Source organism: Salvia hispanica, chromosome 1, assembly GCF_023119035.1.
Source record: "Salvia hispanica cultivar TCC Black 2014 chromosome 1, UniMelb_Shisp_WGS_1.0, whole genome shotgun sequence".
Lineage (NCBI taxonomy): Eukaryota > Viridiplantae > Streptophyta > Magnoliopsida > Lamiales > Lamiaceae > Salvia > Salvia hispanica.
The window spans coordinates 50,182,506-50,203,081 of NC_062965.1; the positions used below are offsets into that span (position 1 = coordinate 50,182,506).

Below are 20,576 nucleotides of genomic sequence, written 5' to 3' on the forward strand. Positions count from 1 at the left end.
ATTGGACTCACTAGACGACCTCATTTAAATTCACTTGTCCAAATAAATACATCTAATATAATGATAGAAATAATATTGTATATTTAAGAATAATGCTTAAATAGAGATACAATCATGTTTTAGAGGGCGATTGCTCCCATCAAATTGTTAAAATGACTGAATTTTCATGTAGAAGGACTCTAAACCGGTAGCCGCTTTGACTAGTGAATATTTTCTTAAAACAAACAAAAAAAATATTAAAAAATGTTCATTTTGAGATTTTTTTTTCTTTAAAGTGATATGTAAAATTACATTTTTACCCCAAATTCCACGGCCATTCATTCAATACGGACTTTCAAAATTACGTTCTCAATCCATCACGAATAAGTTCAAATATTATACCGAAATAGGAATATAATAATGATTGATCAAGGTCGCGGTCGCCTCCGTCATAGCATTAGTACGACCTAATTTTTCGTTACGGTCGCTCGGAGATGTCGCCTCCCCACCAACAAATTTTTCTTCGACGAAAAAAAATATACTAAAAATCATTATTTTGTGATTATTATTTCTAGAAAAAAAAACTTGCATTGTATAATTGTATTCTCATATTATAAATCATTTTCACTAAAAAGTCCTTAAAATTTAGGGAGTGTAGCAATTTATATTTACTTCATATTATAAATTACTTTACTAGTATTATTTTTCAAAATTATATACTATGGATCCGACCCCAAAAGAATCCTTAAAACTTAGGGAGTGGAGCAATACATTTAATAGTGCAACGGTGGCATGTATCAGCATGAATTGGTACGTGGCTGAAATTTGCATCTTCTCTAACAAACTCTCCATTCTCTCTCATCACCAATCGATACACACCGCCTTTCCTTCTCTCTCTCTGCCGTCATCTTTGGCCTCACCCCATTGCTTCATCTCTTTATCTATCTCTATTCTCTACCTCCACTATTCATTCATTATCTCCCATTAATTCTTTTCTCTTCTTTCAACGAGATTTTTATATATATATGTGTGTGTGTGTTTGCTAAATTAAGAAGTTGATAGTGCTACAATATTTAATTTAGTGATGGGGAGAGTGAAGCTCCAAATCAAGAAAATAGAGAACACTACAAATAGGCAGGTCACTTTCTCCAAGAGAAGAAATGGACTGATTAAGAAAGCCTATGAACTTTCTGTGCTTTGTGATGTTGATGTTGCCCTCATCATGTTTTCCCCTTCTGGAAGGGTCAGCATCTTCTCCGGTAACTCAAGGTTCTTTCCCAATTCCCTCAATCTCTCTCCTTTCTCCTCTCTCTCTCAATCTCATGTACTAACTGTTTTTATCTTGTTTTGTTTGAAGCATCGAAGAGATCATGGCGCGATTTGTTAACCTTCCCGAGCACGAAAGAGGAAGGTAAATTATTAGTAGTATTAAGTTAGATCGAGTCTCAAGTTAATCGATTTGTATTCCTTTTGAGTAAGTTACACTTTTGAAAAAAATGACTCGATTAACTTGGGATTGGGTATAATTTTGTGTGAGCATAAGTCGTTTTCAAGATGGATTTTTAATGGTGTCTAATGATTTTTTTTTTTCATGCAATGGGACAGGCTGCATAACCAGGAGGTAACATGTTTACTTTTTGTATAGATCTATCTATATATAGAATATTTTTGTTTTCTAGATTTTTAAAAAAAAAATTGTGAGTTTTTGGTTGATGTGGATAATTTTTGCAGTACCTAGAGAGGGCCCTTGGAAAGTTGAAAGCTGAAGCGGATCGAAACTATAATCAAGCTGCTGCTACAGGGTAGAATTTGTAGAAAATAAATAGTATCATGTTAATTTTAATTTTTATTTGTGGAATTTTGATTTATAAATCTAACAATCCTTTTTTTGTGTGTTGCCATTGTGAGTAGCAGCCCAGCCAGCAATGCTAGCATGATGCATGCTCAGATTGAGGTCTGTTTGATTATTTTTCCTTAGAATTGCATTTTCTTCGTCCCCTAAAAATAGTCAATATTGTGTGCGATTGAGTTTTATTAAAAAAAATTGTATTATTATCGGTCGAGAATGAGTCCATCTATTAGTAATTATTAAAAAATTACAGCGAGGGAGTAAATGCCTATTTTTTGGACAGAGGTAGTATATTTTATATTTTCGACGGTTGATTTATTTTAAAATCAAGAATTGATTTATGAGATATTGAATTGCAGGAAATGCAGCAAGAATTGCTCAAATGCAGGTGCCAACTTGAAGATGCAGAGAAAAAATTAAGGTGATTGGTTGCTTCAATATTTTATTCTTTCAATGTCTTCATTTTTTGGATTGTGGTGAAAATTGCAAATAAATAAATGTGCAGGGTTTATGAAAGTGAACTGTGTGATATTTCTACATTGGGTGAAGCTGAGTACAGAGAGCAAGTTTTGGAAGAAAATCTCAAGCAGATAAGGCTGCGAAAGGTATGTCCTCATCTTCATCTTCGTCGTTAACATCTCGTGTTTGTAAAGTTAACGAGTTTCTCCTCTTCTCAACAGCATGTTTTGCAAGATCAGCACAACTCCCCTGGTGCCCAATCTTCACAGGTGATCTTGAATTTCTATAAATAGTTAGCATTTTATATTCCTTTTAGGCACGTAAATTAAGAAACGTGACGTTTAATAAGTTAAATAACACGTGAATAAATTAGGCGAGATAAGAGAGAATAAAGTAGGAAGGTGTTTAAATGGTTCATTTATGACGAAATGGGAAATGCATCACTTACTTTGAATGTCCGAACAAGAAATACGAATCACTTATCGCGTGTTCTCCCTATCATTTCAGGTGATGAGCTATCCCTCACAAAGTACTGACATGAATGTTTTGGCTGCAAGAAATCCAGACAATGTGTTGGATTGGCTTCCCCAAAGAGATCCACAAACTCAGATCCTCAATTTCTTGGACTCCAATGGCCTACTTCCTATGAGGTTCTTAATTAGTGATAAAATTCATATGTCAACACTTTTTTGAAGGATTGGTCAATTCTAATCGTCCGATCCTTTATTCGTGTGCAGGGATCAGCCTCCTCAACGGATGGACAACATCCTCCCGCAATCCCTGACTCTCGTGCACGCTCCAAGCGTGCACGTCTACAACCACCTGAGCCCGAGCCGCAGCATGGAGGACGACGTGCAGCGGTCTGAATTTGGACCGGCCATCGATGTTAATCTCTCACCGTGGGCTGATTTGTACCCCACAGGTTTGTTCAACTTCGGCCATTCTGTATTTTATTTCATCAGTACATGTCATAACGCATCAGTACATATCATAATGCACCGTGTTTTTTTTTATTACAGGAAATGACCCTTTCCCGACCGCGCAGCCGAGGGAACGAGCGCTTCTTGAACTGTATCTATCACAGCTTACCCCAGTGAATCATGATCATATTTGAATAGATTTCTCAATTTTATTCAAACAATAGAAATAAGATCTCTTGTGACTTTGTTACCGGTAGATTTTAATTGTTATTTAAGTTTTTCGAGATCTTATTTTAAGTAGATGTTACATAATGCATCAACTCAAACAATTTATGTTATTAATCTCTTGTTTTTGAATTCTTCTTGCATTTTCAGCTATAGCCATCTTTTATTTTTTGGCATCTTAGCTCTCCATCATCCTAGATTCTAGGTGTTTTATGCTATTAGTTTATATTGTGTCTAAGTTGAGATTTTTTTATGATACTACAGTAATAATTTTTTCATCCTAATTGTATGAGTTGTATTCTTTGTTAGGTTAGTTTCAAACATCTTAAATCGATTTTACTTTTGCTATTTGAATCATTGGTATTCTTTGCTAGGTCATTGCAAACATCTGAAACCGTCACTTTGGCATAAATTAGACTTTTTAATTCCTAGTAAGCTTACCATTTGAATGAGTCGTATTCTTTGTTAGAATTCTTTGTTAGATCGTTCCAAACATCTTAAATTGTTTTTTGACATAAATTAGACTTTTTAATACTAATAAGCTTACTATTTGAATTTCTTGTTTCTCGGTCCCGTGGCAGCTGACTTTGATATAAATTAAACTTTTTAATACCTAATAAGCTTGCTATTTGAATCTTTTGATTTTCGGCCCCGTGGCAGCTGTTACCGCCAATACTACTACCCTCATTTTATACATATTTTCCCTTATTAAATAAGCCGCTTTTTAAGGACATCACTAGCCTAAATGAAGTGAGGGAAAGATACTTATAATTATGCATACTAAAAAGATAAATGACTTAAGATTGCTCGAATGAAAGGAGTAATAAATAGTGGATTCGAATACGAAAACAAAATTTAATACCATTTATTTCTCGGTCCCGTGGCAGCTGACTTTGACATAAATTAGACTTTTTAATACTCCCTCTGTTTCATGTTAATAGAGTCGTTTTACTACTTCGTGAAGTTTCAAGTTAATTGAGTCATTTCTATTTTTAACTTTTTATTCTCTCTTCATCTCTTTTATTTTATTCACCATTCACTTCCTTGTCGAAAGAAACGCCTCTATTAACAAAGAACGGAGAGAGTACTACCTAATAAGCTTACTATTGGAATCTCTTGTTTCTCGGCCCCATGGCCGCTGCTACCGCCAGCACTACTACCCTCATTTTTTGCGTCTTTTCCCTTATTAAATGAGCCGCTTTTTAAAGATATCACTTATTAGTGCCTAAATGAAGTGAGGGAAAGTTACAAAAAAATAAATGACTTAAGATTTGCTCGAATGGAAGGAATAATAAATAGTGATTCGAATACCAAAACAAAATTTAATACTCCCACTTATTTCTCGGCCCCGTGGCAGCTGACTTTGACATAAATTTGACTTTTTAATACCTAATAAGCTTACTATTTAAATCTCTTTTTTCTCGGCCCTGTGGCAGTTGCTACCGCCAGCTAGGGCTGGCAATTTTGTTTTTCGACACGATAATCCAACACGAATCCGCACAAAGTTAACCCGACTAACACACACGTTTAGAATTTGGGTCCTTATAGGGTCGACCCAATAAGAACCCGAAAATTTTGGGTTGGGTCGGATTTAGGTCGAGTTGGGTTATCCGTTAAGAAAAAAAAATATTTTGATCATTTTTATTAATTAAAATAATATATTAAATTTTAATTTTAATTATTTTTATTAATTAAAAAATATTATAATTTTAGTTTTATTAGTAAAAATATGATTAATACTATTATTAATTATTTTTTATGATAAAAAAATATTACTGCATACTTAAATTTTATTAAAAAAATTATTTTAATTATTCTAACTTTATTAGTTAGATTTAATTTTAATATACTTTAATTATTTGGATTTAAAAATTATTTAAATTAATTATTTTAATTTTGTAATATTTTATTTTATCACGTAATATCAAATTTTAATGATATAATATCATATGCCGGTCGTTATCGTATAGCGTTTATATTGTGTAGTAACTTACTAACATTAATCATTACAAGATGACCAACTTTTTTGGGTGACACGAAATCCGCACGAATCCGACGCGAATCTGTCTGGGTTGAACCCGATAAGAGCACGAGATTTCGGGTTGGGTTGGGACCCAATAAAATTGGGTCGATATTGGGTTGATCCGATAGCGACCCAATCTGCACGATTTGACAGCCCTACCGCCAGCACTACTATCCTCATTTTATGCGTCTTTTCCATTATTAAATGAGCCGCTTTTTAAGGATATCACTTATTACTACCTAAATGAAGTGAGGGAAAGATACGCTTATAACTATGCACACTAAAAAAATAAATGACTTAAGATTGCTCGAATGGAAGGAGTAATAAATAGTGATTCGAATACCAAAACAAAATTTAATACTCCCACTTATTTCTCGGTCCTGTGGAAGCTTACTTTGACATAAATTAGACTTTTTAATGCTTAATAAGCTTACTATTTGAATCTTTTGTTTCTCGGCCCTGTGGCAGCTGCTACCGACAGCACAACTATGCGTCTTTTCCCTTATTAAATGAGCCGCTTTTTAAGAACATAACTTTTTACTGCCTAATGAAGTGGGGGAAAGATACGCTTGTAACTATGCACACTAAAAAAATAAATGACTTAAGATTACTCGAATGGAAGGAGTAATAAATAGTGGATTCGAATACGAAAACAAAATTTAAATACCACTATAGTTTTAGTTTTGTTCAAAACTTTCTTTATGAAAACAGTCACCCATGTTTGGGTGCACGGTGCGCCCCATCCTATGGTGCGTGGCGCATGTCCCAAGACATAGTATCTAATACTGGATTACTTTAATCAATACTCCTTCCGTCAAGACTATGCACTTGAGGACAACACGAGTTCTAATGTAAAATTGGTAAAGTAAAAAAGATTTAGAATGAAAAAGTATGTGAAGTATTGTTAGTGGAAAATGAGTATCACCTCATTAGAGAGAAAATACTTTCAAAAATTAGAAAGTGCATATTATAGGAGCACCCACATAACAAGTGTGGGATTTTAACCCAGGCTCATTTTAGCAAAATTTGTTCCTCTGTTGGCAATTGCGCTGTCCCTGCAGGCATATCATTAATCTCGTATAATTACCTTGATCGGTCTATAATACGGTCAATGCCACATATTAATCCCTAACTAAGAAAAATATCCATCAAAATATCGAAAAACACACATGTTTACAAAAATTCAAAATACTTCTATAGAAATAAATGAAAGTGTTACTACAATAAAATTCAAAGTAATGCAATTGGTTACAAGTAGACATTCTTGGATTCCAGAATCGACCAATAATAATAATTGTTTATTAGATTAAATAAATCACCGAAATAAATAAACAAAAATTCAAACCCACAAAAAAGAACCGGGAAACTCATCCCCTCCAATCCCAAATTCCCAAAATTTCAAAAACCAGTCAAAAAAATAATCAGATTAGGCGCAATATCGCTCTTCAATGTTTTGATTACCAAAAAATTAAACCCCCAAATCAAAATCCCTCTTCAATTTCATTTCAAGATTTCGTGCAAATTTCCCGGCGCCCTCAATTTTTTTTCAGATACAATGGCGGCATTCACACCTTATAATCTCATTTTCATCTCCCATTTTCTGCTAAAACCATTTCTCAACTCGCAACCTCTTTCTCCCTCTCGCAGCTGACAATGTCCGGTCAAGAAAACTGCGTGAGGATCACTCGCTTGGCGGCGAAGAAGAGGGCTGCTGAGGAGACGCTGCAACGCCCGAATAAGAGAGTGGTTTTGGGGGAAATTCAGAATGTTTTGACTCCGCAGAATCTGGGATTGGGGAAAGGGGGAAAGAGGAGGAAGCTGGAGAGGAATGCGAAGGGGGTACGGAAGGATTTGAATTCGGATGCGGAAGAGAAACCATATGATCCGCAGCTGTGTGTAGCTTATGCTTCGGAGATTTATGAGTATCTTCATAGAATGGAGGTGAGTTTGAATTTGATTTTGATTTTGATTTGAGTTGCATTTCCTTTTGTAATTGAATGAGAAGAAAATGAAATTAGCATGATTCCAGTGTTTGTTGATTGAATTGATTGGGATTTTAGTTAGGGTTTTTAGTGATGTGATCATTGTGATGTTTACTGTTTTGGATTGGATCTTTTCCTTGTTTAGTTTACTTAGTCAAGAAATGCTGATTTGGTGATAGATGATTTATGATCTTCCAATTTGTTATGTTTCTTGATTAGGATTGTATTAATTTGATAACTGTTGGGTGAATTAATTTAGGGATCTATTAGTTAGTAATGAGTGGGAGTTTGTGGTGCAGAAGGAGCCGAATAGAAGGCCGTTGTCGGATTATATTGGGAAAGTTCAGAAAGATGTGACTGCAAACATGAGGGGGATTTTGGTGGATTGGTTAGTGGAGGTTGCTGAGGAGTACAAGCTTCAATCCGATACGCTGTACCTAGGAGTGTCGTACATCGACAGATTCTTATCCTCGAATGTCGTTACCAGGCAAAGGCTTCAGCTTGTTGGAGTTTCAGCAATGCTCATTGCCTGGTGAGGACTTGATCGATTGTGCTGTATCTCACTCTCTTCGTTGAGCCAATGTGTCGTGTTGTGTCGTGTCGTGTGTATAGCTGTGCTGAGATGCTTTTGTGTTGGATCTTGATTTGCAGGAAATATGAGGAGATTAAGCCTACCCATGTGGAAGACTTCTGTTACATCACGGACAACACGTATACCAGGGAAGAGATAGTGAAGATGGAGTCGGATGTGCTCACATCTCTCAAGTTTGAGATGGGAAATCCAACTACAAAGACATTTCTCCGGTAAAGATTTGCTCTAATTGATGTTTTGTTATCACTTGTTGTGTTCTCAGTGATGAGGCTAAGAGGGTTGTTTGTTTCGTGTTTGAATTGCAGTCGGTTCACTAGGATTGGTCAAGGAGATAATGAGGTGAGCTCGTGCTCAAAATTTTGAATACACTTACTTTTGTTCTGTGAGATATGTTGTTCTGATTGTAATGTTGCCTTCTTGCAGAGTTACAATCTACAGTTGGAGTTCCTAGGTTACTACCTTGCGGAACTGAGTTTGCTCGATTATGAATGCTTGAAATTCTTGCCTTCTCTGGTGGCTGCTTCGGTCATATTCCTCTCACGATTCACTCTCCAACCTAAGCAACATCCTTGGGTACGTACACACGTTTGAGATAGGTTTAGAATGAATCAAACCATCTTCATTTCATTAACCTCAGTTACTGAATGTTATGATTACTACAGAACTCAGCTCTGCAGCAATACTCGAAATACAAACCATCCGATCTGAAAGAATGTGTTCACATCCTTCTTGAGCTGCAATCGAGCAAGAGAGGAAGCAAGTTAGTTGCTATCAAGGAGAAATACAAGCAACATAAGGTGTGTAAAGTGTAAACATTCCTCCTATAGTTAGTTCATGTTTGTTGAATGCAGATTACTGATTTTTGAAATGATTGTTCTTGCAACAGTTCAAATGTGTGGCAACACTGTCTCCACCATCACAAGTGCCGGAATTCTTCTTCAATGATATCAAAGATTAAGTTTAGGGGCTGAAGAGATTAAATCTTTCAGTGTACATATAGCTGTATACCTAAATAATACAGTTTATAGCTGCATTGTCGATGAAATAAGGGTGTGTTTGGGTTCGTTTCGAGCTCGGGATAATCACCATCTTCACTAGAGTTCCTTTACATTTTATATGACATTCTTGAAAGTTTTTGCTTGATGGGCAATAATATTCTTCTTTTTTCATTCTGTGCTGGTCTCTTTTGGTTAACAGTTGGGTAAATTACTCTCTGAGATTCATCAATATATATATTTGTAGTTAAATAAGTTATCTCCAGTTTTGGACATCTTACACGGAAAATTTGGACACTGAATTATCCATTGATTGCTAACATCTCTTTTATTTATATATTCGGAAAAATACATTGATTAGATTATAAAAAGTACTCCTTTCATTCATGAAAAATAGTTTCATTATACCAATTTAGTCGGTGGCTATAAAAAATAGTCTCAAAAAGTTCCTTTCGTACTCTAACCACTTTTTCTTCTTCTCTCTCTTTTAATATACTAATTTCTCATTAAAATCAGTATCATTTACAAATATTACTACTTTTTATGTTTACAAATAAGACTACATTTTATGAACTGAGAAAGTATTATGTTCTAATGTTCTATACAAGTTTTTTAAAAAATCTCAAAATAACATTTATAGACACCTTAAAATAAATTCTATGATCAAGGGCGATCAACATATAGACACCTTACAAAATTCATGACCAAATCTAAACACTAATATCAAAAATAGAATTTGAGCAATGATCAATTTCAAAATTAAAACAAGATCATGCAAACCATGGTCCTCGATAAGAATTTCTACAAGTCAATGAAACCCCATATCCCACTACACAGCATTCATGAGAATTTACATTAAAAGAAAGCTCTTTACAAAAACCACAGCAATTAGGTCAGTGGTTTTCTGAAATTCTAAGGTTATAACAGCACATTCATAACAGATTGAGGCCTACACTAAGTCAGCATCTAAAGTAAGGCTTTTAGGACATGAATGCACAAAGAATGCTGTCATCTCTACATTCGGAAGTCCAACACGGACACAACGTTGTTTGCGAAACAAGCGGCAATCTTGTCACCTTCTTTGTTCCAGCAAACTTCAAATATCCCACCATTTCCGCTGAATGTCTTCACAATCCTCGCTTCCTTCACTGACCACACGTGCAAGCATTTATCTAGAGACCCGCTTGCCAAATACTCGCCATTGGGGCTAAATGCAACGGAATAAACAGGATCCCTGGATTGATAATCGATGAAAATCAGTAACTTCATTGTTGCTATACAAGTCACATTTTAATGGCTCAATTCTCAGCACATACCTGTGGCCGTCTAAGCTGTGCAAAAGATGTCCAGCATCTACATCCCACAGCTTTATGGTTGAGTCAAACGAGGCACTGCAGAGATGCGGTGAATTAGAAAACAAGCTAAGATGAGAAAGGCATATAAAAAAACACTACGTTTAGGATAAAGGCAAAAATTAGTGCATAAACACAGACGCAAAGCAGGCAGGTTCATACTCTTAGAGTTTCCTCTGTGCAGGTTTCCGAGTTTGGTTATTTCAGACGTTTCCCATAACTGAACTAGAACATATTGCTATAGACAAATCTAACATGAGATTTTTTTTACACCCCGCTCCAAAACAACTTTTGTTAATTTAAGATTATTAATTATTGGAGCCAACCTCTGAGAAGAACCAGAACTCTTGTTCACAGCTAAATCTAAGCCAAAGGTTCAAGATGTTAGGTCGTTACCCCATGCATAGGCCTTTTCCTCTTATTTTACGAAATAAGCACAAGCAAACCATAGACTTATATCTTTATGATGGTGATGACGGTGGGGTGCGGAATGGCCCAGATTTCTACTGCTTTGGTCTTAAATGGCACTATAAACTACGTATTAAGGCGTACCCAGAATTGCCAACTTAGCCTTATCCTACATACACCTGCCAATTTTAGGTTTATCATAAGTATTGATGTCTTTCCTTCTCCTTTGGCTGATCTCATCTATTTCGCTTATATTTTGTTCCCCTTGTTTTTCTTTTTCTTTTTATTTTATTTTAAATCTTCATAGGATTCTGCATGTGGTAAGGAACAAGAAACAGAAGGTGGCATCTAGCTAAATGGAAACAGCAGAAATTAAAATCGTTCGGTAATTTTGCAGCATAAGTACCTTGCCAGCACCAGTTTCTTATTTGGGTTGTTCGTACCAGGCCCTGTTGGACTCCACCTGACAGTGTATATCTCCTGAAAAATAATGTCCATGGATCAGCAACTCAAATCCGAAGTGTCAATGGAAAAAAAGATTGACATACTTTGGAATGTTCCTTTAAATCAAGCAAGCATGTGTCCTGTTTAATACTCCATATCTGCATTACATTTAAACATAACAGAGATTATAAGTGCCAAAAGACAAACATATTAGAAAGAGTAAAATCTAGAATTCATATAAAAACAAGTCATTGGGTTACATTTGTCAAAACATTTGGTTTTGATAGCTGATAAAAATCCTGTGTCAAAATTGACTAACCTTGGCTGTAGAATCATCAGAGCATGAGGCCAGAAGTGTGCCTGTGGGATCCCACTTGATAGCATTAACTTCACCCTGAAGAAGCATATTCAAATGTTAATGCGAATGAAGTTATAGAAAGTAAAACTGAAGTCACTGAAAAACTAATGAGTGAATTGTTTGATAGGATCATTAACAATATATTTTTGGAAGAGAGTTCAGTAATAAAGGCTTGAGGAAGTGTATGAGGATGGGAGAGGTAATAAAAAGACATAAAGGAACACAAAGTTATCAAGGTGAGTTGCAGAGAGTTTAATAGTGTAGTTGTCTTCATGAAGAAAATCCCTTCAGACATGCACCGCTTCTCAAGATTTTCTGCTGAGTACATAATTCCTTCATTTTTAGCAATAGAGATTATTTATGTAATTATGATTTGAAAACCAGTCCACTTTCTGACCCGTTTAGACATTTATCAAGGGCATACATGTGGATGCTGTTCAGGCTAATGCCCTCAAATAAGGGGCTGTTCCTTCTAGATTGCCACATGGTATACAGAATAGTATTCAGCGAAACCTTGTCTCCTCCAAATGATGGTTATTCGTCAAGTACAGGTAAAAGGCAGTGACAAATGTAAGAACTGAAAGGAACCTGGTGCCCTGAGAAAGTTTTGATCGGCCGGTTCTCTCCAACTTTACAAACATATATCATGCTGTCAGTCGAGCATGTAGCAAAGGAAACATTGTTTCTCCAATCAACATCCAGGGCAGGAGCTATAAATTATATAATCACAAAATCATACAAGTTAGAAATCAAAAGCTTCCCAGTATTGTTTTCACCTACAGAAACATAAGAACAGTGGACAAAGAATACAAAAGCACCTGAGTGAAATTCGAATTGTTGTCTCCATTCCCCTGTCTTAATATCCCACACAATTGCAGTTTTATCAACACTTCCACTAAGAAGATAATCTCCTTTCTTGTTCCACTTCAAGGAGAAGATAGGCCCCTTATGTTTATTTAGTGTACTGACCAATTCCCCTGGAATAAAAGAAAACACAGCACATCATGCACATGTGAAACGAGAGTGGATCCTAATTACCATTAGAGCTTATATATACAACACTAGAATATGCAATTCTGCAGCAATGAATTTTCAATCCAACTTTTAACAACTTAATGATTAGACACCTAAGTGCAGGCATACAACTTTAAATTGTATGGCATTGTTACAGGATCAACATTTTCTTCTCCAGATATGTAAACAAGGTCTCCTGTCTGTTGTAGTAAATGACAAATATTTTCCAGAGCTTCACTAATGAATTTCATGTTAGTCCATATATTTGTTATTTGTATATATTGATTAGAGAACCATTTACGTGTGACAACCTTTGAAAATTGTTTTCTTAAATCTTAAATAACAAAGACATATTAAAATGGAACACTTAAGCAATTCAGTAAATCACTGAATAGACTAGGGAAAATCCAACTTGACAGGACCAATCCTGTCTGAGTAGAGGTTCGCCCAGAGAAAGGGTTAGAATTCCTTACTCTTTTTGTTGTTGCAAATCACAAAAAATGTGAAAGTAAAGCAGTAAGCTAGAACTTTTTCCTTCTATGGTTCCGCTCCTAAATTTAACAATGTTTCTTCTTAAACTATCGCAATACAACTTCCAAGCCTCCACTTTATTTGTGTTTATATTTATTTTTGAATTAACAATATATAACTAATAGAGACCCTCCTCGAGAGATTTGGACTTTTTATGCTTGATACATCAAGGCCAAGTGCCTTCCACATGCAAAGCTAAGAGATGCACAACACAATCTAATTTCCAGATACTTTATAATTCAACAAAAAAACAGGAGAAGTTTGCAGTAGAATCAGAAATTCAAACACAAAAATATCAACTACTATAAGGTAATGAGCAGGTTCGTGAAATCAATCTTTATAAAAAATTATACTATAGGCCAAAGTAAAACGGTTTTGCTCACATGATTAAAAAATTCAGACAGAATGTCAAGATTAAATGAGGCATGAATTTGAATTTTGAACAAATAATATTATGAGGAAGTCTAACCATCTTTACTCCATATCCTTGCTTGGCCATCATAAGAGCCAGTAGCAAGCAGCGTACCGTCAACCTACAGATTGTTCAAGTTTCTTTATAGGCATCAGATTGACCACATCCAGCACGGAAAGAGAAATGAATGAACTGAATAACAAACAAAATTTCATACTATATAATACTCACGTTCCAGTCTAGTGTTGTCACATCTTTGCTTTTCTCATTTGTTCTACCCTTGAAATGCCTAAGTACGACATTGGAAGGCCCATTTTCTGTATTGCAACTAGATGGCCCATCAATAGTCCAAATTCTGGCAGTCGAGTCTCCAGACCTATCAAACAATAGTCATAATGAGCATATGATGAGCCTGGATGACAGTGATTAATCAAGTGTGACATATGTCATTTTCTAAGGAGAAAGCGAACTAGGGAAGCTGGAGGGTGCATTAATGAATTCTTAAGATATAAAACAAACAAGATGATTCATCATGTTAGAAGACTTCCTTCTCTAACTAACCAATCACATTTTTCTAAATTTCTTCTAGTTTGTAGTTATTCTTTTTTATTTGCAGATATAGGCTCAACCGCTCAAGTATTATTGCTTCAAGAAAGTTTGTTATTTGTCATGCCAGATGAGATTTAAACCCTACATGAGAGAAGAGTAGCCTCGGTCTAGCCTTATTAGCTATTGGTCATAATACCAGAAGGCAGAAACTGATAGTGTTATCACCGGAAGGTCTCTTTGACAAACCAATAACTAAGTATAGCCATACCTCATATGCCACAAACAATCAATAATATCATGCACGGTCAGGAAGGAATCCATAAATGAAGAACTAGGTTTAGACCCCACGCACAGATTGTTCAAATAAAACCAAAACATTTCAAATACATGAAGAAGACCAGGGATGTCTGACAGACAAAGGGAAAAATAGACAGGATTAAAATGCCAAAAAAGTAAGAAAGTGAACATATTTTATCTAAAATAAGTAATTTGGAGTTTAAACTAACCCAGAAGCCAGAAGTGACCCGGTCGGATTCCATGCACATGCAAAAACCTGTGAATGTAAAGAAGCATTAGAAAGGCATGCTCCCTAACTACACTATATATTTATCATAGTTCCTCTTTTAATCAGAAATGGAGATTAAGAATTTCGCAATAATATGACCAAACCTCAGAAGTGTGACCTTGCAAAACTGTTACATCGCTGCTTGGGAATTCACAGGGCACGGAAGGTAAACTAGTGCAAATATCCATGGGTTCTGGCCCTATAATATAAAAATACAAAATAAGTTACATTCTTGAAAAGTGACAGAAGATGCACCACTGCAGATTAAGACACCAAATCTAATCACTCAAGGAAGATTTTATAGTTACAGCATCATATGACTAGTACATGAGTGTAAAAGAATCTAAGATGGATCTTACCTCCATCATTTCCATTCTCCTCATGTTTACCATTAACCTCATCCTCCATGTGATTTACACCACTGACGTCCTCAAAGGGCTTTTCCTTTTCTTTTTCTTTCCCTTTATCTTTCTCCTTCTCCCTCTCTCTCTCCTTTTCCCTTTCCTTCTCTTTCTCCTTCTCCTTCTCTTTCTCCATTCTTTCTCTATCTCTTTCCTTTTCTTTCTCTCGTTGTTGTTTTTCATTCTCCTTTTCTTTTGCAATTTCCTTTTCCCTTTCCATCGCAAGTTTGCGGTCATGTTCCCGACCATTTTCAACATTTTCTTTCTCTTTTCCCTTGGATTTATCCTTCTGTATATTTTCTTTTTTCTCTTTTATAATCCTTTGAAGTTCATCCACATCTTTTGTTATCAGATCCAAAGGATGCAGAAACTGGAAATCATCATCTGCTTCCAAATCATCCTGAGGATGTGAAAGAATCAGCATAGAATACAGAGACAAGGGAAACATATATCTCTAATTACTGAGATTTTAACAGATGGCACTCTTACAGTAGTCAAGTTTGCTTCTAGTTCAAGATACTGAATTCCTTTCTGAACAAATGTCACGAGAGCCCCAGGTGGAACAAGGTTACCGTCAATATTACTTTTATTGATCCCAGCCTCATATCCTAAAGCGAACGCAGAATGGGTGAATCCTGAAAACAATTATTCCAATAAAAAGTTAATTATGCTAAGAAATTGTAGTTACAAAGTACTTATTCTCCAAGGAACTTTGCATAATGAATACTAGAACATATGACAATTGCATAGCGAATACTAGAGCATTTAACATTATCATGTTCCAATATCTTGCATTCCCACCCAAAGAACAAGTAGAAAGCTATAATAATACACTTTCACAAAAGTTATGGTACCCCTGTGTAAAGCTAGTAAATTTTGGTTATGAACCAATGGCTTAGCTTCAGCATAATAGCAATAAAGGCACGACCTTGATAAAAGATATTTGAAAAATAACAATAAAATGAATGAAGACGGAGAGGTCAGTACAACACATGAGTGATAAGCTCCAAAATCCATAGAAACTTATATAAATGCTCTACTGAAATACACATTGCACAACCACATCATAGATACTGTAAAAAGCAGACTTGCATAAAATCAATCAATTAAGCCTTTGAGCCTGCAAGAATGCTTTACCGGAATACAGAACACTCACTCTCTTGCAATAACTAACAAGATGTATATTTGTGTGACCAGTTTCAGTATTCAAATCATAAGAAAGGCAGGCATTTTCAAACTTGCGATGTTAACTTCCTTCTAAAGGCTCAATTCCTATATCTCTGGAAGCATCTAGAGGTAACATTATGACTACCTTAAGAATAAGTACACTTCCCTTATCATCCAAGCTTAAGGAATCATTTTCTCTGTTTACACTCATAAAGACTTCATTTTTCCTTACATACAATTGTCATGACTAATTAACCATAACATCTAATATCTTCAATTCAAAACAGTATCCCAAACCTAAAGAACGAACAAATTCTACTTCCCTAACGAAAAAACATGTTTCCTAAACCGTCAAATCAAGTTCCACCTCTCTGAGCTGGTCCATAACTAGCAAAAATCCATCCTAAATCTAAATAAGAAGTTACTTCGCTGCTTATTTCATAAATTCATATCGGCCAGTTGGAGAAACATAAAATCTGAATTCAACACAACAACCTAATTACGCCACCATATTCAATCACTCCAGCAACCCAACCCTCCACCCCAAGAAAATTGAAGTTAATTGGGCTGTTGATTTCACAAATCCTTATCGGCAGTTGGAGAAACATGAAATCTGAATTCAATTCAACAACCTAATTGCGCCACTACAAGATGTCACTCCAGCAACCCACCTCCCGAGAAACATGGAAGAAAAACGAAACCTTTCTCCAGTATTAACAATAGCGATACCATATAGCTCAATTTGCACCATAAATTAATCCCAATTATGATTCCCAATTCGAAAATGGAGAGAACGAAAGAGAGAGAGGAAGCGTTACCAGATTCGTTAAGATAGCGGAAGATGAGGTAGTTCAACTCGGCGGAGGTAATTGCAATCATTTTGGAGAATCCCCTGCATGTACAGCTCTCTCTCTCTTTATCTGTAAATTTGGGTGAGAGAGATTTTGGGGAAGAATACTGCTGCAAATTTGGACTGAGATTTTTCCGATTAGGGATTTAGGAGACACCGGAGTGTGAAAAGACCCAAGTACCCTCGACTTGCTCAATTGTTACTCTCATTTGAAAAAGAAAGATGTCACGTTTATCCTGTTGTTTGGCACTTTTTCCAATTTTATCTCAAATATTTGAAATTTAACCAAGATTATTTCATCTTTTTGGTAGGTTAGAGAGATTTTGGTATTCAAAATTGAATGCGGATTTATAGATACATTGACTGATATCTTTGTCGTAATGACGCAAAGTATGTTTGGGAATATTAACATGATCGATTAAAGAGTATAAGACAATACGATCCACTGACTTTGAAAAACTAAAGCAATAATAAATATAGGAGCCCCTATGATGCAATAATCATTTTATTCTTTACTTTATCCAAGTTTCTCAATTTCCGTTATAAATGTCCCGCCTCAAATTCTTAAAATCTCTTATATAAATATTTTTGCCCTTCTGAATTGAATTCCTAGATCCGCTCCTGCAATTAGCAACACATAGGGGTGAGCATCCGGATTTCAGATCGGTTTTTTGCCTAAACCAAACCAAAATCGAAAAACCAAATTTAGTTAAAAAAAACCGAATCGAACTCGAAAAACTGAAACCGAACCCGAAAAATCAAAAAACTGAAACCGAAAATCTAAAAACAGAACTTCAAAAACTGAACTAAACTGAAAAACCAAAAATCGAAATTATATGAGAAAATCGAGAAACTGGAAAAAAAACATATATATATATATATATATAATTTATTTTATTTTATACAATAGAATATATGTATATAAGTAATATAATATATTAAATCAATAGAATATATATATAATATTATATTAAAATATAATTTGGTTATTTGGTTTTTCATTTTTTTTTTCCGCTCGAATCGAACCGAAAAACCAAAAAATTTATATTTTCAAAACCGAACCGAATTGAAAAACTAAAAAAACTTAACCGAATTTTAAAATTTCGGTTTGATTCGGTTCGGATATTTGGTTTTCTTGTTTTCCCCTAGCAACATAATATCAAAAGACTAAAGTTGGTAGAATGACGATACAAATGGGGTGAAAAACGTTAAGTCAAATAGATCTACTCTCTGAGTACTGTGCTATGAAAAGTATAAAAGAAAGTTTGAAACGTAAAAATACAATGATTGAATCAAAATAGGTTTTCCTAAAACTACAAAGAATATACTTCTTTATAAGGCAAATTAAAACATTATCTATCCTTGAAAAAAGATAAAATCAAACAAAAACTCCGTTTACATAAGGAATCAAATTATACTTTAACTCACTCTATATTGATCACACTAACATCTTCTAACCAACTAAGTTGTCACACAAAGCTTATTGAATGTGTATAGGAACATTGAAATTAGTGTGACTTTGCCAACAACTTGACCTTGGCACCTAAATTCAATTGGCAAACTAAAGTACACATGATTGCATGAAATATGCATGTCCTCCTTGAGTGTAACGTGATGATAATTTATTCAAAGCAGCCAGAGAATTATGAACTTTGCTTACTAAGCACAGTTGAATATCTTGGCAGCAATCGGGCCGGGATCTTTTTTGGGCCGGTCTAAATAGAGGTGGGCCATAGATAATGGGCCATGACATCAATTCGTAATGCATAGAAATTTATGTTGGATCATTTAGAAATTACTCCGTCCGTCCCAATAATTCGATCCAATATTCCGTTTCGGATCGTTCCATATAATTTGTCCCATTTCACTTTTACCATTTTTGGTAGTGGACCTCATATTCCACTAACTCATTTCTACTCACATTTTATTATAAAACTAATATCTAAAGATAGGACCCACATTCCACTAACTTTTTCAACCTACTTTTCATTACAATTAATAAAACCCGTCCCCGGTCAAAGTGACCCGAATTATCCGGGAAGGTGGGAGTAATTTTGTTAAGAGGGGTTCCGGTTAAAAGCTGGCGGCGTTGAGCCGTTTAGTGTCATCTATCACCTCTTTTTTGTGCAAATATAAATCAATCACCATCTATCACGTCAACTAGATCTAATTATCAACAAAATCTACTGCATCTAATTTTTTAATTAAAAATTTAAATCAATAAATTTTAAATACAGTATAGAATAAATATGAAGTACTCCTATTATATTTTTCTCCACTACTACTACTACTCTTAAGTTATACTACATGACTTAGATTGTTAGCCGCTTAAGTCATACATGAATATAAAATTGTTTAAAAAGATAACATATTATATAAGATTACCTAAATTAGAATATTAACTTGTCAGTTATTACAAAGCTACATGGAGTATATAAAATCATCGTGATACACCCAAAAAGTAACATACTGGAGTAATGATAAAATAAAGTAATGCTAAACTTGAAACCCCCTTCGTGTAACGCGTCCTATGTTTGGGGTGCTTAACAATAAAATACATAATTATAATATAAAGTTGAAAAAATCAATTTAAAAATAAGTACTACTATATACTAAGTCATTAATTTTATCATTAACTGATTTTGGAATATTAGATTTAATTGATGTATTTGTTTATATATATTATAGTCGCTTCCACTAATGAGACTTTAATTTAGCACTACAGATATTTAGTACTCCACTACACTATCCAGTTGCTCTCCTATTATGTCTTCCTTAATTGATGAGTATAATATTCGAATTTTAAATCTTAGAAAAAGCTAAAATTTCATTTAATTTTACTACTAGCTTTTAGTCTTCATCAGTATTTTTTACTTTTTACATTACCCATTGGTTACTTGCAAAAAGATGACCACCAATACACATCCGTACACACTCTATACACATAACATTGTTGGCTTCAAATCATCAAATCAAATTAGGTGAATCCCATTACCTCTCAAAATCATTCCATTCAATTAAATTTTAAAAAAAATACTCCTACTATTCCTTCCGTTTCACCATAGTTGAGTCATTTTTCCATTTTGTGAAGTTTCTTCATGATTGAGTCATTTCTATATATAGTAACTTTTTTCTCTTTCTTACCTTTACTCTCTCCTACTTTATTCTTTCCACTTTATTCACTTTATACTATATTTTCTCTACCTTTTCATCTCTCTTACTTTTTAATCTATTTATTTAACAAACTCAACATTAATTTCTAAAACTCCGTGCCAAAAAATTTCGCCTCAACTATGGCGAAACGGAGGAAGTACCACATTTCAAACAAAAAGTGCCATCGATTTAACAAGTAAATTCACAGTAACAATTTTGTTTCACTTCAAATCAATGAACTAACAAGTAAATTAAGTGTTGAACCGGTATCGGTCTGTTCCTAATTCAATTCAACTCCAATGTTATTTGTCGATTTTTTTCAATTTTTTTTTTCTGATTCGAATCCAA

At 34.7% G+C, this 20,576-nt stretch overlaps 3 protein-coding genes across 4 annotated transcripts; 2 read left to right on the forward strand and 1 right to left on the reverse strand.

Annotated features, from left to right (window-relative positions):
• The first annotated feature begins 1,017 nt into the window (after positions 1-1,017).
• LOC125209714 (agamous-like MADS-box protein AGL104) lies at positions 1,018-3,564 on the forward strand. 2 transcript variants are annotated; one of them, XM_048109308.1, is made up of 11 exons: positions 1,018-1,248; positions 1,337-1,390; positions 1,585-1,600; positions 1,711-1,781; positions 1,894-1,933; positions 2,188-2,249; positions 2,334-2,433; positions 2,509-2,556; positions 2,795-2,937; positions 3,025-3,209; positions 3,307-3,564. In XM_048109308.1, the coding sequence occupies exons 1-11, from the start codon at positions 1,064-1,066 to the stop codon at positions 3,399-3,401; spliced, it is 999 nt and encodes a 332-aa protein (XP_047965265.1). In that variant the 5' UTR covers positions 1,018-1,063; the 3' UTR covers positions 3,402-3,564. The 2 variants fall into 2 exon arrangements, with proteins under 2 accessions (XP_047965265.1, XP_047965257.1); XM_048109300.1 differs by having other exon boundaries at positions 1,019-1,248; positions 1,891-1,933.
• Positions 3,565-6,922: 3,358 nt separating this feature from the next.
• On the forward strand, positions 6,923-9,198 carry LOC125201702 (putative cyclin-A3-1). The gene is made up of 7 exons (XM_048099919.1): positions 6,923-7,396; positions 7,737-7,969; positions 8,089-8,241; positions 8,335-8,368; positions 8,453-8,602; positions 8,692-8,826; positions 8,916-9,198. Exons 1-7 carry the CDS (start codon positions 7,109-7,111, stop codon positions 8,985-8,987), a joined length of 1,065 nt encoding a protein of 354 aa, XP_047955876.1. The 5' UTR covers positions 6,923-7,108; the 3' UTR covers positions 8,988-9,198.
• A 561-nt stretch (positions 9,199-9,759) lies between these two features.
• Positions 9,760-17,213, reverse strand: LOC125200750 (WD40 repeat-containing protein HOS15). The gene is made up of 14 exons (XM_048098502.1): positions 17,044-17,213; positions 15,548-15,693; positions 15,017-15,458; positions 14,762-14,856; positions 14,599-14,645; positions 13,775-13,919; positions 13,601-13,664; positions 12,405-12,563; positions 12,175-12,296; positions 11,548-11,622; positions 11,333-11,386; positions 11,191-11,264; positions 10,341-10,415; positions 9,760-10,258 (listed from the first exon to the last, which is right to left on the reverse strand). The coding sequence occupies exons 1-14, from the start codon at positions 17,102-17,104 to the stop codon at positions 10,039-10,041; spliced, it is 1,779 nt and encodes a 592-aa protein (XP_047954459.1). The 5' UTR covers positions 17,105-17,213; the 3' UTR covers positions 9,760-10,038.
• Positions 17,214-20,576: the final 3,363 nt, after the last annotated feature.